Raw genomic sequence first — 12,424 nt, 5'->3', positions numbered from 1 at the left:
GAGCATAATGTACATCATGCCAGGAAGGTAGCAAGCTATCCTAAGTTTGAGCATAATGTACATCATGCCAGGAAGGTAGCGAGCTATCCAAAGTTTGAGCATAATGTACATCATGCCAGGAAGGCAGCAAGCTATCCAAAGTTTGAGCATAATGTACATCATGCCAGGAAGGTAGCAAGCTATCCAAAGTTTGAGCATAATGTACATCATGCCAGGAAGGTAGCAAGCTATCCAAAGTTTGAGCATAATGTACATCATGCCAGGAAGGTAGCAAGCTATCCAAAGTTTGAGCATAATGTACATCATGCCAGGAAGGCAGCAAGCTATCCAAAGTTTGAGCATAATGTACATCATGCCAGGAAGGTAGCAAGCTATCATGCCAGGAGGATTGTCAGGTACATTAACACTACCTGTTCTGGTTGAGACAGCCCACCAATCAAATTATGACAACACAAATGGTACATGGAATTGTCACCAACTAGACGTTTAATTCTAACTTGATCATTTTGTGGATGTAGGATCAAACTGAGATGTCTACATGGGACAACCTCATGAGAAGGCTCTGGTGAAATGACCTGAACAGGAACACAGGCTATTGATACATGGTCTAATGGGATAACAGATGTCACAAAAATCCACATTTCACTCCCATCAGCTTCATCGAGAGACTCTACAAACAAAGCAACTCCAAAATTCACGTTCAAAATATATTTATTACATTAGAAGATTGATATATATCAGTCTGATTACAGTTTGGTTGGGTTTTATATTTTGTAGAATACTGTGTTTACACTTGTATAATTTTTCCTACAAATTTTAGAACTGAAAATAAAACAATGAATTCTTGTGATTCAAAAAGCATTTTTGTGGGAACAAATTTTTTACAAACTCAAACATGTTGTTTGACAATGACAATGATCATCGCAATGATGTTACTTGTTTATCTTCTGCATACATTTCTACTGAACAGAACACAAAAGTCTTCACTTCTGCTCATAACTATAAACATGTTCCAACATACACAAGCAAAAGTTTTGATCATGTTTTCAAAAGTATCAAATGAAATGCTTGCATCAGCATTAACCAGGCACTAGTCACAACACAAGGCTTCTACTACTTGTCACTATAGCAAAATTATTACACTGAGTATTTATCTGCAATCCTTTAACAAAAACCATTAATCATAACATGGGCAGATCAATGCCCAATGGAGTTACATGTATAAGAATATATCCATACACTACATGTACTTAAAGATACCACATTTGCACATGCATGCTATATCACAGGTTATAGATACTTGTACAGTCTAATGACAGTGTACACAAAACATTATCAATTAAAATATCCTCAAAAGATCAGCAGTCACACAGTAGTACAATATCTGAGAAAGGTTTTAAAAAACAGCAGTTCATCCACAAGATTGTCACAATATTAATGTGTAATCCAAACCTTATATTTATCACAAGACACAACAACACAATACAGCTTTAAATCCATGTATGAAAAAAGCTAGACCTCAAAGATAATACTGGCTGATGAATGTTAAATATTTTCTTAAATACTTTAAACAATTTGCAAGTTTGCATAATAAAGGTTGTTTTACAGTACTTCCTGATAATGGTATACACATCACAATACTTCCAAAGTAGCTATACCAATGGCTCGAAAATCACACGGAACACATTTCATGAAGTACATCAATAAATACCAAATTAAAACTACAATGCTGTGCATTTCATTTGACCACACGTTTCTCTGCATAAGAAAGACCTGCTGTCAACTTTAAACAGTGACCAGGCTTGCTTGACCTATTTTCTACGACATCTTATAAAAATTGAACAGATGTTTGCTCTGACACTACATCTTGCCACAGGTGTCTTGTGGAGATACACAATGCAGAACTGCACCTGCTAAGTGGTCTGGTGGAAACAGTTTGTGTTTGAGGTATCCAGTCTCAGGTCGGAATTATAAGTTTGAAGTTGTGCTAAATTATTTCTGAGTTGACCGAGTTTCTGCTGACATTAGGCAGCTGTTTGTGGTTCGACCCAAGTGGTACGGCCTTGAGGAATGCCGGGTAAGGGGGCAGAGCCACAGAGTGACAGATTAGGGTCATCAACCCCGGTCTGGGTAAGGAATGTCTGTTTCGGGCTGTCAGCGCCAGACAAATCAGATTCTCTGCAAGCAAAAAAAAAACAAAACAAAAAGGTTTTCATAAGAATCACAGATGTGTGTGCAATGAATATTTAGAGCTAGGTGGTGCAAATCAGATATGGCTCAGTGGTCTCAGGTGTCACTCATTATACTATGATAGACAACGTGCCATCTACCAATAAGGGAAGTTGGGAGATCAAACCTTTGTCGGGTCTACTACCAAAAGGCTGGGTAACCGCAATCGCATGAATACATGTAATAAACAAATCAAATGCAAAAGCCAAAGCCTTCAACATTCGTTTCATAACAACTTGTTTCTCTCACTACACTCCAGGTAATGCATATCATCTAATGTAGAACTTAAACAACCCCCTCCCCCCCCCCCCCCAAAAAAAAAAAACTTTCCTGCCTTTAACAAAGTGTCCAAATGCTATGTACTCGTTCAGTCTTTTGTGCAGTGCATCGCACTTATGTGCGCTCATAAAACAGTTAAGTAGTAGTCCAGCCATACAGCAGAAAGGTATACATTTTTACATCAGTTAGGACTTACTTGTGTAGCATGTCAGTGTTCCACTCACAACTTTTCAATGAAGATGTTTAGTTCACTATTCTTACCATTTTGTAACGATAATGATTAAGGAGAGTCAATATTAAACACAAATAAACAGATGACAAATTCACCATGAATATTTATGTCACGTATCTCTCGGAAAATGTACTTACTTTGACGTTTCCATGGTAATACTCAGCTGTCTGTCTTGGCGTCTAATGGCAGGAAGAGGTGAAGCTGAGGACAGACCCTTGTGACTGCCGTTCATGCGACCAAATAAGTAACGCAGCACACGTTCCTTCTGCTCCCACGTCAGCTCACTTACATCCACCTTCCCTACCTCGTTATACCTGTCAAACAAGTATGCATTATCACAACTGTTGGTATTCCACAACTGCAATTATTACCTAATTTTCTTTTATAAACATCTAAACTTCAAACATTTGAAGGAGCTTTTAAAAATGATGGCATAATGATGACAAGCTGCTTACATAAAAATCTTCCAATCAAGTCATATTCATTTCATGTATGAATTTATGTACAGTCTTCTTCAGAATTACAATATATTAGATACAGCATACTTCAAATTTTCAAATCCAGAATAGTGTTAGTATGAAGACATTTAATTTATTTCATTTTTTGTCTTGTTTTCTTTTCTTTCTTGAACATTCCACTTTGAAATGTGGTTACCAAAGGGAAAAAGATTTCTTTCTTGCATGCAGGTGCATATTTCAAATCAAAACATGAACAAGAATCATGACTGTTTTACAATCAGTGACAACATTAAGATACTGTGCTTGTTGTGCAAACATGCTAATTTTGTCCCTGGTTTCAAATTGTCTTTGTTAGCAAATACCCCTTTGTTGGGTGCATTATTGATTTGCACAACTGTTTCAAACACATCGGCCTTCATACTTTTTAAAAAAGTAGTGCCCGGATAATGCAAACATTTACTTGTATTTGTGCAGGTTGATTTTGGTATTTACATGTACATGGTGAAGTCAAGGTAAGGTGAATCATAAACGTGTTATAAAGACACTTATACAACATACTCTGCAGCCATAATTAAAACTTAATTGTCACAAACATCCAAATTTCGTTTATTTCAATATCTACAACATACTGTTATCCTCCAATCTTAATGTTGGCAAAGAAAAGAATTAAACCCATTAAGTCAAGTACATGAATACAATGATGAAGGATTGTTGGCAGGTGACTAAGTTACAAATCATTTGCACCAATGCACTAAATAACATATTGTGTTTTATGATACCATTTATATCAATTTATTTGATAAAAATAAATCTTTAATGATGAAGTCTGTTATATAAATATTAATTTCATTGTGAAAACTGGAAAATAAGACAGTGTGAAATATTTGTTCAGTGGAAGATTCAATTTCTAACATGGAGAATGTGATCCAAGAAATAAATTAAGTATTTAGAGCTACACACTTATTACTGTATACTCTATCATTTTTTTTTCTTTTTTATTCTATATCCCCTGTATATCAGAAGATTTCTTACACTCCAGCCTACATGCTTTCAATCTGTAATTAGACAAAATTACAATTTTTCTGCAGCCTCCAAATCTTTGTAGACACTATTCGTGCTGGTCTCTGATTTGTTGAATGTCCGTATTTTGGGGAATTCTGCTTTTCCGGCATGGGCTGCCAGCATCTTCTGTTGATAGGCTAGGTGGGCATCGTGTCTGTACTGAGCTCTGCAAGAGGAGATAACCCTGTAGGCTTTACTTCATGTTACCATTCATTTTTTCCTGGGACAGAAACTGAGGCATTGTACATGTACAAGAAGAAATGATTTAGTAACTACATATATAAGTTCAAATTTGTTCTCTATCCAGTGACAATAATAACTACATCAAATTTCACTTTTTTTTTTTACTTTTTCTATAATAGCTCTCTTCGATGCAGCAGAGTGTAAGCATTAGCTTGCTCCGGCTCAAGCTGAACTTACTGGTTTGCACTGATTTCACGCTTAACTTGCTCTAATGATTCCAGGAAGAAGCGTTCCAGTTCTGTCCTCTGATCAAGGATGTTCCTGGCTAGTCTCTTCACTTTGTTCATTTCTTTAGACTTGAGTTCTATCACTCGCTGTAACTTGTCCAGCTCTACTTGGGCTGCCTCGTTCTCAATCTTCGCCCGTGCTAGTATGTCTCCACGCTCTGTGTCAAACTCCATCACGACATGACTCAAAGACTTCTCCAGTACGGACACCTTTTCTGTCAGCTACAACAAACACAGAAATAATTACACATTTATTCTACTTAGCATTGTTCTCATGAATTTCTCAGTTGTACTACAGCAGTCAGGTTTATCAGAGATACGAGGAGGAAAAACAAAGAAATAAGAATCACAACTGACAACTTACTTAGTGCTTCAGCACTGTTTCCATTTCAGGCATTCACTTTTGATGCGCAGTTAACCAGACACTGGATACGGCAACAACTGTAATAGTTTTACATCTAAAGTCATAGATTTCGTCAAGAGGTTCTTTAGCCAAATGGTGAAAATTGTTCTACTATCCTCTGATTCCTCCGGTGACACATCAACCAATTCATACTGTCATTTCTACTGTGCAAATGACATGAAAAACTTTCCTATGCATATGAACAAAAAAAACAATGGGCAAACTAGTTGCATTACCACATTATGTAACAGTGACAGCCTGAAGATTTAGTAATGGATTCCATAAATTATTCGAAACACACATTATTGAAAACAGCACTATTGTATTTATTTATCTGATTGGTGTTTTGTGCCGTACTCAAGAATATTTCACTTATACGACAGTGGTCAGCATCATGATGGGAGGAAATGACCCACGGTCTTCTACAGGTTGCTGGCAGACCTTCCCATGCACGGCTGGAGAGGAAGCCAGCAGAAGCAGGACTTAAACTCACAGCAACCGCATTGGTGGGAGGCTCCTAGGCCATGCTGGTGTGCTCACCCCATTGGCCACAGACGCCCCCAACACTGTTGTAAGAAGAAAATAATCTGGTACAGTTTTAGTACAAAAAAGTAAATCTCTTCAATATTCATCTTGTTAATAAGATTTATAACAGATATAACTGATATTATGGGTCCAGTGAACACACCTGTTTTATCTGTGTCTTTTGCTGCTTGACTTGAGCCACTTTCTCCTGAACCATGGCGTCATTCAACTCCTTGTCCCCTTTGAGAGTCTCATTTTCCTCTTCTAAACGAGCCCTTATCTTCTTCAACATTTCCCCTTCCCGCATGTGGTATTGCAGAGATTCAGATAAACGTACGTTCTCTTTGTAAACTGATCTTGTGGTGTCATCTAGATTTCTGATAACACAAACAAAAGTCTGATTAAAGATCAAGGATGGATAAAATCGTTGACCTTCAAAGTAGAAAGCATTGTTGATCTTCAATAAATACTTACACATACTTTTGACAAACAAACAGATTAAAAGAGAAGCTGACTATGAGCTTAAAGTCACTACAAACATGAAATAAAATCAAAACTGAATGTCCCCAAAACAGACAATATGAACAATAGTATGATTTCTTCCTGCTATGTCAAAACCCTTGATAAATGATAACAAATACTTATTTGAAACTGGTGGTTCAAACATGTTTAAAGAAATTCAGTTAATTTTTAATCTAGTCTACTTATTATTTTTACAGGCAGGCTAACACTTTATGGTTACATGTTAAACATTAGTCTTACGCAATGGCTTCACTGTGTGCTTTTTCTGCCAGCTCTGCTATTTTTTGGTTTGCCTCTTGTTGTAACCGCATCTGTGAAAACACATAACAACAAATATGCTCTCTGTCACTGGTAACTGAGTCAAAACAACAGAGAATGTTTACACAAATTTCATATTCAAGGGGAGACCATTCACATTTCAAGTCACACTCAGGGGGAATAGCTCTGTTATGATGTCTTTCTTGATAAATCTACACATTTTTTTTTTTTTACAATAAGACAATCTCATTTGAAAACATAAACCAGTTTCAACATTTTACATGTTTACAGTTCAACATTTAATGGCAATGCACAGTATAATAAATAATGCCAATACACCCAACTGTAAACTTGTTAATGAATTTACACAAAGAAAAAAACAAAACAAAATGCACACCACGCTACAAGAGTTAATGTTTTCCTTCATAAACATACCTTTTCCTCAAAAAATTTCTGTTCCATTCTTCCCAGAGTCTCTTTGTGATCTCTGTTTGTATTGAACATTGCTTCCTTGATCTGTAAACAGTCATCACATTTGATTAACTTGGATGAATCCATATGTATCTGACCATTTTTTTCTGTGACCTTCTGAGCCTCCTTGTTCAGATGAACAATCTAGACATAAATCAGACTTCTTCTTGAACAATTTAGATGATTTAAACTTTTTACACGACTCTCACATACCACTAGCAAAAAAAATTCTTTGTAGGCTTATGTTTTTATTAATTTAAATTTCTTTGATCAAATTTAATATATAAAATATGAATAATAAATAGCCTGTAATTGAAAAGCTGGAGCATCTGACCTCATCTAGTTCCCTCTGCATCTGAGCTCTCTTTCTACGGAATTCCTTCACCATCTTCAGCTCATTCTGTAGAACATCCACTTCCTTGGTCTTCAAAACTAATTTCTCCTCCAATTCATTTATCTGACGACTGAAGTCCTCTATCTGCAGCAACAAAGGACATAAGTTCATCAATAACCACACAGACAATCTAGTTTTACATACTCTAATTCTTCAACTTTTACAACCACCTCTGCGACCAATACTTTAAAACATTCTGAGATGACTATGGGGTGTAGAGAACAACTCATTTTTAGCATCATTTTCACAGTACTACAAATCTTCAACCTTTTCAACCTCTAAAACACTTTTCTAGTGGAATTTATGTGCACGATTACTGTGAAAATGATGCTTAAAAGAGTTTTTTGTGTAATTAAAGATGCAGGCTTCGTAAAACTGTGCAACTTATTTCTCTACACCCCATAGTCATCTCAGAATGTTTTAAAGTGTTATTTTTTGCTGTTTTTTTTTCCACTGGGTTGAGCACAAGATTGTTAGAAATGAGCCACTGCACTGCTCAGCCTTTAAGCACAGAAATTAGACTCAGCATTACAGGTTTCTTCTCATAAGAAAATCTATTTTCACCCACTTTGCATCAAAACATACATAAGTCTTCACACCTTACCAATGGAGGCTTTCATGATCCAACAATATAATTCTTTGTGTAGAAAGTCTGGGGAAGAAGGGTCCATCTAAAACTGATGGTGTACTCAAATATAAACAGCCAAGTTGATATGCGAATCGCAACTTTGCACAGCTCTGCCTACAGCCTTTGAAGTTCCAACATTGTTTGTAGGACATGTCAATCACAGCAGAGACCCGATTCGACCACCTGTTGTTTTGGTAATTGTTTTGAAATCTACCCGTAGTAAAAGATTACATGTAAGTGTTGTGAATATCTTTGTAAAACACCTATACTGACGCATAACACCTATACTGGTGCATGAATTTATGATGGATTTACTGAAATGGTTTGGTAAAAAAATCAAACCTAAAAGTCCAAATTAAAATGCACAGGCTCTTCATTAGGCACATGACGGTATTTAAAATTTTGACCCACCATCTGCTAGTCTACATTTGGCGGGAGATTTCACAATCATGTCAACCGTTTTTTTTTTTGGTTTCAAGGGAAGGGTCAATGGAAATAAGTTTATCTAATTGGTCAATGTTGAATTCTGTAAGCTGTCAGTTATTTGTAAGACTTATGCAGCGACTGAGTTCTCCAAAAGTGTGAGTAGGAATTGATTTAGCAATGAATTAACACAATGTTTACAGTTGTTGCAATATGAAGCTGATAATGGGCATCCATTTCCACACATGCAAACACAATTATCAATCTGTCCATGTTGAATATATGATCGCCATTTTATGAAATTGAGTATGTCTGGAAATTGTTCTCTCCACTTATACAGGTTACCTATATGCTCTCAATACAAATTTACTGATGTACAGACATGGCAATCGGCTGTTACAATGATGTGAGAATGTGGTTTGAACACGTTTTAGTTTAGGAACCTTGTCCTGATTATGTTTATGTGTATAACCGATGGTTTCTGAAAGGAAATGGCGACAATATAGAACACTTCTAAAATGGAATGACAAAACACCACGTATGTAAAACTTCCCCCTGTATTTTACAAGAGCTTAACGACAGATACTTGTCAGCCAGGTATTTATCACTGAAATACATTTGCATGCTGATTTGTTACATTTATTTATGGGATTGTGAACAGACAACACTGTTCCCCATATACTGCATTCACGGATGCAGTGTAGCTGATGGGTGCAGAAGCAGTCATTAGCTTGCCAGTTTGACAAGAACATGCTTTGAGACAGTGTCGGAATTTACTTCATTTTAATTCATAGATAAAACTCAAGGTGTTGTCTGGAATTCCCATGGCGAGGTTTGTCTAGCCATCAGTTGAGGCAAGAAAACAATCACCCACCTCACCTTTTTAAGATTCGATCATTCGAAGTAAAAGTGACACACAGATGTGGCTTGACGCCTGCTGGTCGAAAAGGTCAACGAATTAGGGTAGTAATAAAGTATACATGTAATTTTCAAATTTGCCAAAAGATTTAACTGTGTGGTTAGGCCAACACATGTACCTTTCAGTCAATGTTTCTAAATGGGACTAAAAATAGATACATGAAATGCTTTGCTTTTATAACTTAATGTGCAGATTATCATGTGTAACAACATATAACAGTACAAACAAATTTTTCAACCTTCACTCTAGGGGGTAAAAATGGCTTCAAAGTACAGTTTTCTTAAGGCCCCAGCAATCAGCCTGGAAATTTAGTAGCTTGTAGTAGTGACGTAAGTGATAATCCCTGTTTCAAAAGAACTCTCTGGGGGAAAGACCAAACAGGGGCAGGTGTAGGGGCGCTCGGGGCACTTTGAGGGTGTTCACCAAGTGCCGAGCAAGATCAATGATGACGTAATTTCTAAAGAAATCTGACCAATGACAGAAAATTTGCATAATATAGAGGGGAAATTAACAGGTATAAAAATACCCTCAAAATGAATTGTTTTTAACAAAAATTCTGAGACATAATTTTCATAATTTGGCATAGAAACATAATCTTTGCTATAGTTCTTTTGCATACATCCTTTAAATATCATGTAAACTGAATGAAGCCTTACAATGTCCTCCTGTTCTCTTCGATGTTCCTTCTTCTGTTGTTTAATAGCAACTTGCAGTCTGTCCACCTGAACAAAGAAGATAATAAACACTCAATGCTAACATTTTTGTACAGTAGAATGAATATGGAAAATGCTGGCATAAACAACATGATCACTGAATTACAAAAATCGAGACCTGAAAACTGGCTTATGGGTATAAACCCATGTATAGTCAAACATGATTTGTAATAAAGCACATTATGTCACATTTCAAACAACATGTCCAAATTTAGAATCGAGCTTATAGCTGTGTTGACAGAGGCTTATGCTAAATGGAAAAGCATCATTTCAAAGGAATGGTTTTTGGCATTTTCATAAGCAAATTAAGACTTTCCTGAAGAGTAGCACTTAATACGACGTACACAAATTTATAGATCTCACTATTTTAATGTAATATTGTCACATTTATTATTTTTCAGAAGAGTACTACAATAATTCAAGTAATTATCATTAGACATTAAATATTAAAATAATTTAAATAAAATAATATCAGTTTCAAGAATACTGTAAATATCTGACTAAAACACCTTTTTCTTCTTGTTCTTTTTAAATTTCCTCACATTACATGGCACGGCATGAGAATGCCAGGTTGACCACATGCATAGTTCATACAAATGAAGGTGACATGGTGACAAATTGACAAAGCCATTTCAGGTGAAGTTTACATCCGACGTTCTCCTCTCCATGCAAAATGACTAATGATGTACCTGGTTGTCTTTTTCTTGGTCCTGTCTCTTAAGGTAGGTGATGACATCAATGGTGTCCTTCTCCGTCTGGACCATCTGAGTCTGAAGAGCATCATTCTCCAGCATGAGGCGTTTAGCATTGTCCCTAAGCAAACAACGTCAAGAAATTAACTCAATGCTTAAATTATAACCTTCAAGTAAATGCATACAACAATATACTGAGGCTTAGAATATGTATGTCTCCAAATGAACAACATGCTAGAAACTGCTAGAATAAAATCCTCAAACATTCCATTTCCCGCACATAATAGCACATCTTGTTTGTGCTTGTGAAGTCAACTTCAGATTTCCAAAATGCAGTAAACTGAATGTGTCCCTACAACCAGCACAGCTCACAAGTCACCATTTGCGAGCCAATGCAAAAAAACATTACACACAGCAACATTACCTGCAGTAACAGCTGCAAACAACCATCAGCAATAATAAATGTACATAATTAGGAGGGTGTAATACTAAATTAATTAGATTCGAAAACAAATTATGTCATCATCAACTGTGTAATAATTTTGTGTCTCAGCACAGCCTAAAAATATCTCATTTATATAAACTTTCATTTACTGATAACAGAGTATGCCTTGCCATTCCTCCTTTTCTCAAGTCCTTCAAATGCAATGCAGATACACTCACCTGAATTCATTCTTGGCTTGCTCAAGAAAATCTAGCTTGGCTTCCCACACTTTAGAGCTTGCTTCAGCTATGGCTACCTTACTTTCTGCCTTCTTTGATTTCTTCCCTCCCTTCTTCCTTTTGGTAAAAATAAAGTAAATAAAGAGTTGTCATAAACAAAATGTCATACCTATATTTAAGCTATCAGATCTTTTTATTCATGATCTAAGGAACTTATGGTGTGAATATGATAGGGGTACATGTATATTTAAGTAATTAAGAGTGTCAGTTGGTCTGATTAAAAACACTCGGCCAGAGCATGCCAAATCAATACTTCAAACATAAATTTTTTTCATATAAAGTTTTTAAATTAGGAAGAATGTCAGTATTGTTTAATAATACACTGAAACCATATGTACATGTAGATACAGTAATACATGTACTCCGACTATCCTCATCACGTGACTGGTTATGCGAAGCCAAGTGTTTGTGTTGCAATATCTTGGACACTTTTTCAAATTCATCGTTTTGGAATGATCAACTTACCCTTTCTTTCCCTTCTTTCCTTTGGCTTTCTTTTTCGGCATTGTGTTTAATTAGCTTGAAGTTAAGTAAGACACCGTCCTTTTACGGAGTACGCTTAAACGCCATGGTCCTAATGGCTCAACAAGCTAGCTTTCAACTAACTTGTAAACAATATGGCGGAAACTTGTTGACGTGTCTATGGTAACTGTCAACATCATGAACGTGTCACTTCTCGTCGCGCCGCATCTTCCCATTTTGCGTTAGTCAAGTAGTAAAATACATATATAGATATATACACCAGAGAGCTACACTAACGGTTACAATTCTTCTAGGAGCGTTTTTATTTCACACAAATGTAGACAAATTAGTCCATTCAGGCTTTATTTTGACTTCACTGTGAGTCATTTGAAAAAGAAATGTCCGAAAGCGGATGTTGATATATACCTTAGTTTCTCAGATTTTATCCCCATGGCATTAAGATGCAATCAGAGCACAGTTATATATTTATTTTAATAAACACACAATAAGGATTATTATTAACGTCTTGAAATAGTTGTCAGCTAAAATGATATAAAAGTC

The 12,424-nt window shown here is 36.1% G+C and overlaps 1 protein-coding gene across 1 annotated transcript; it reads right to left on the bottom strand.

Annotated features, from left to right (window-relative positions):
• Positions 1-652: 652 nt before the first annotated feature.
• LOC135468033 (basal body-orientation factor 1-like) lies at positions 653-12,006 on the bottom strand. Its single transcript, XM_064746040.1, has 12 exons — positions 11,867-12,006; positions 11,342-11,458; positions 10,676-10,799; positions 9,930-9,995; positions 7,244-7,387; positions 6,874-6,954; positions 6,421-6,491; positions 5,822-6,035; positions 4,681-4,952; positions 4,274-4,426; positions 2,878-3,054; positions 653-2,178 (listed from the first exon to the last, which is right to left on the bottom strand). The coding sequence occupies exons 1-12, from the start codon at positions 11,905-11,907 to the stop codon at positions 2,025-2,027; spliced, it is 1,614 nt and encodes a 537-aa protein (XP_064602110.1). The 5' UTR covers positions 11,908-12,006; the 3' UTR covers positions 653-2,024.
• Positions 12,007-12,424: the final 418 nt, after the last annotated feature.

The sequence above is a fragment of the Liolophura sinensis genome, chromosome 6 (assembly GCF_032854445.1).
Source record: "Liolophura sinensis isolate JHLJ2023 chromosome 6, CUHK_Ljap_v2, whole genome shotgun sequence".
NCBI lineage: Eukaryota > Metazoa > Mollusca > Polyplacophora > Chitonida > Chitonidae > Liolophura > Liolophura sinensis.
The sequence above is the reverse complement of the archived record's forward strand: the minus strand, read 5'-3'. Positions and strand labels throughout refer to the sequence as shown.

Coding starts and splice junctions, on each gene's coding strand:
- LOC135468033 (XM_064746040.1), bottom strand. CDS start 11,907: ATGCCGAAAAAGAAAGCCAAAGGAAAGAAGGGAAAGAAAGG. Junction 7,388..9,929: donor GAAGAGAACAGGAGGACATT/GTAAGGCTTCAT, acceptor TTGTTGCTGCAG/ATAGAGGACTTCAGTCGTCA. Junction 4,953..5,821: donor AAAAGACACAGATAAAACAG/GTGTGTTCACTG, acceptor TGTTTGTTGTAG/CTGACAGAAAAGGTGTCCGT.